The sequence below is a fragment of the Opisthorchis viverrini genome (assembly GCF_000715545.1).
Source record: "Opisthorchis viverrini unplaced genomic scaffold opera_v5_3663, whole genome shotgun sequence".
In the NCBI taxonomy this organism is placed as follows: Eukaryota; Metazoa; Platyhelminthes; class Trematoda; order Opisthorchiida; family Opisthorchiidae; genus Opisthorchis; species Opisthorchis viverrini.
In genome coordinates, this window is record NW_008756167.1 from 1 (window position 1) to 1,070 (window position 1,070).

The following is a 1,070-nucleotide window of genomic DNA, read 5'->3' on the forward strand; positions in this document are numbered from 1 at the left end:
CTCACCAGCAATCACCACAGCCGGACATGCCAACACCCGGCAGACACACGAGAAGGAGAAGACTGGCTGGACCAACTCATACGAGTCAACAACATCAATAAACGGGAATTACTAGTATCTCTAACCGCCGTCATGAACAAACTATGTACGCGGAAGAATGCCTTTGTGATCGAGGGGCCCACAACCACTGGTAAAACACTATTTGTGAAACTCGTCGCCGAAAATTATGTGTATGGGACAGTACAAAGATCAGGCGACCACAGTCAGTTTTTCTTGATGAATTTACTCAACAAGACTCTAGCCTTGATGGAAGAACCCAGGATCACACAACTGACGGTTAACGATTTCAAGGAATTACTTGGAGGAAATGCATTTGATATCCATGTGAAACATCAAAAGGATGAAAGACTGGATAGATTACCTGTCCTTATCACAACCAACAACCCCTTGACATATTATGTAATGGACGCTGATGGCAAAGCCATCTTGGAACGATGTTTTTATTTCAAATTTCATGTAAAGGTCGGTTCACCTGACTTACCCGAACCACCATGTATGTTATGTACTTGTCACTTTAAAAACTGGTACTTTAAATCCCTATAATTTTACTCCTTTACTCCTATAATACCTTTTATTTAAACCCTAACTCGGGGGGTTAAGATCATTAAGATGTCAACCTGGCCACAGGCACTACGCAACCTGCAAGCGAGCGCATTATGGGTTAAGAACTTCGCTGCCGAACTACCTATATCACACCAACTATTTTGGCATCTCCTAGGGTACCATGGTCAGGGTATCGCAACCCAAATCGCCGACTTCATACAGAACAACCGGGAGCTCATTATGGAAAGATTCAAACTATTCGCCAGACTAATAACCAAAGACCTGACTATCGCCGGGTTACTCTCTACATGGGACAGATATGTCCTAGATCCCGAGTTTAGAGAAAAACTAGCAGATATTATACGAGGAATCCCATGGGACCCCATCCTAATGGTAACAGAAGACGAGCTAGACGATATCAAATACCAAGCGCACCTAATATGGATGCATGCAACCCGAGATGTACC

The 1,070-nt window shown here is 43.6% G+C and overlaps 1 protein-coding gene across 1 annotated transcript; it reads left to right on the top strand.

The window, feature by feature from the left end:
* Positions 1-132: 132 nt before the first annotated feature.
* T265_16044 (hypothetical protein) lies at positions 133-552 on the top strand (the record flags this gene model as incomplete). Its single annotated transcript, XM_009179534.1, has 1 exon — positions 133-552. A coding segment is annotated over one exon (420 nt), but the record flags the coding sequence as incomplete, so codon positions are not given.
* Positions 553-1,070: the final 518 nt, after the last annotated feature.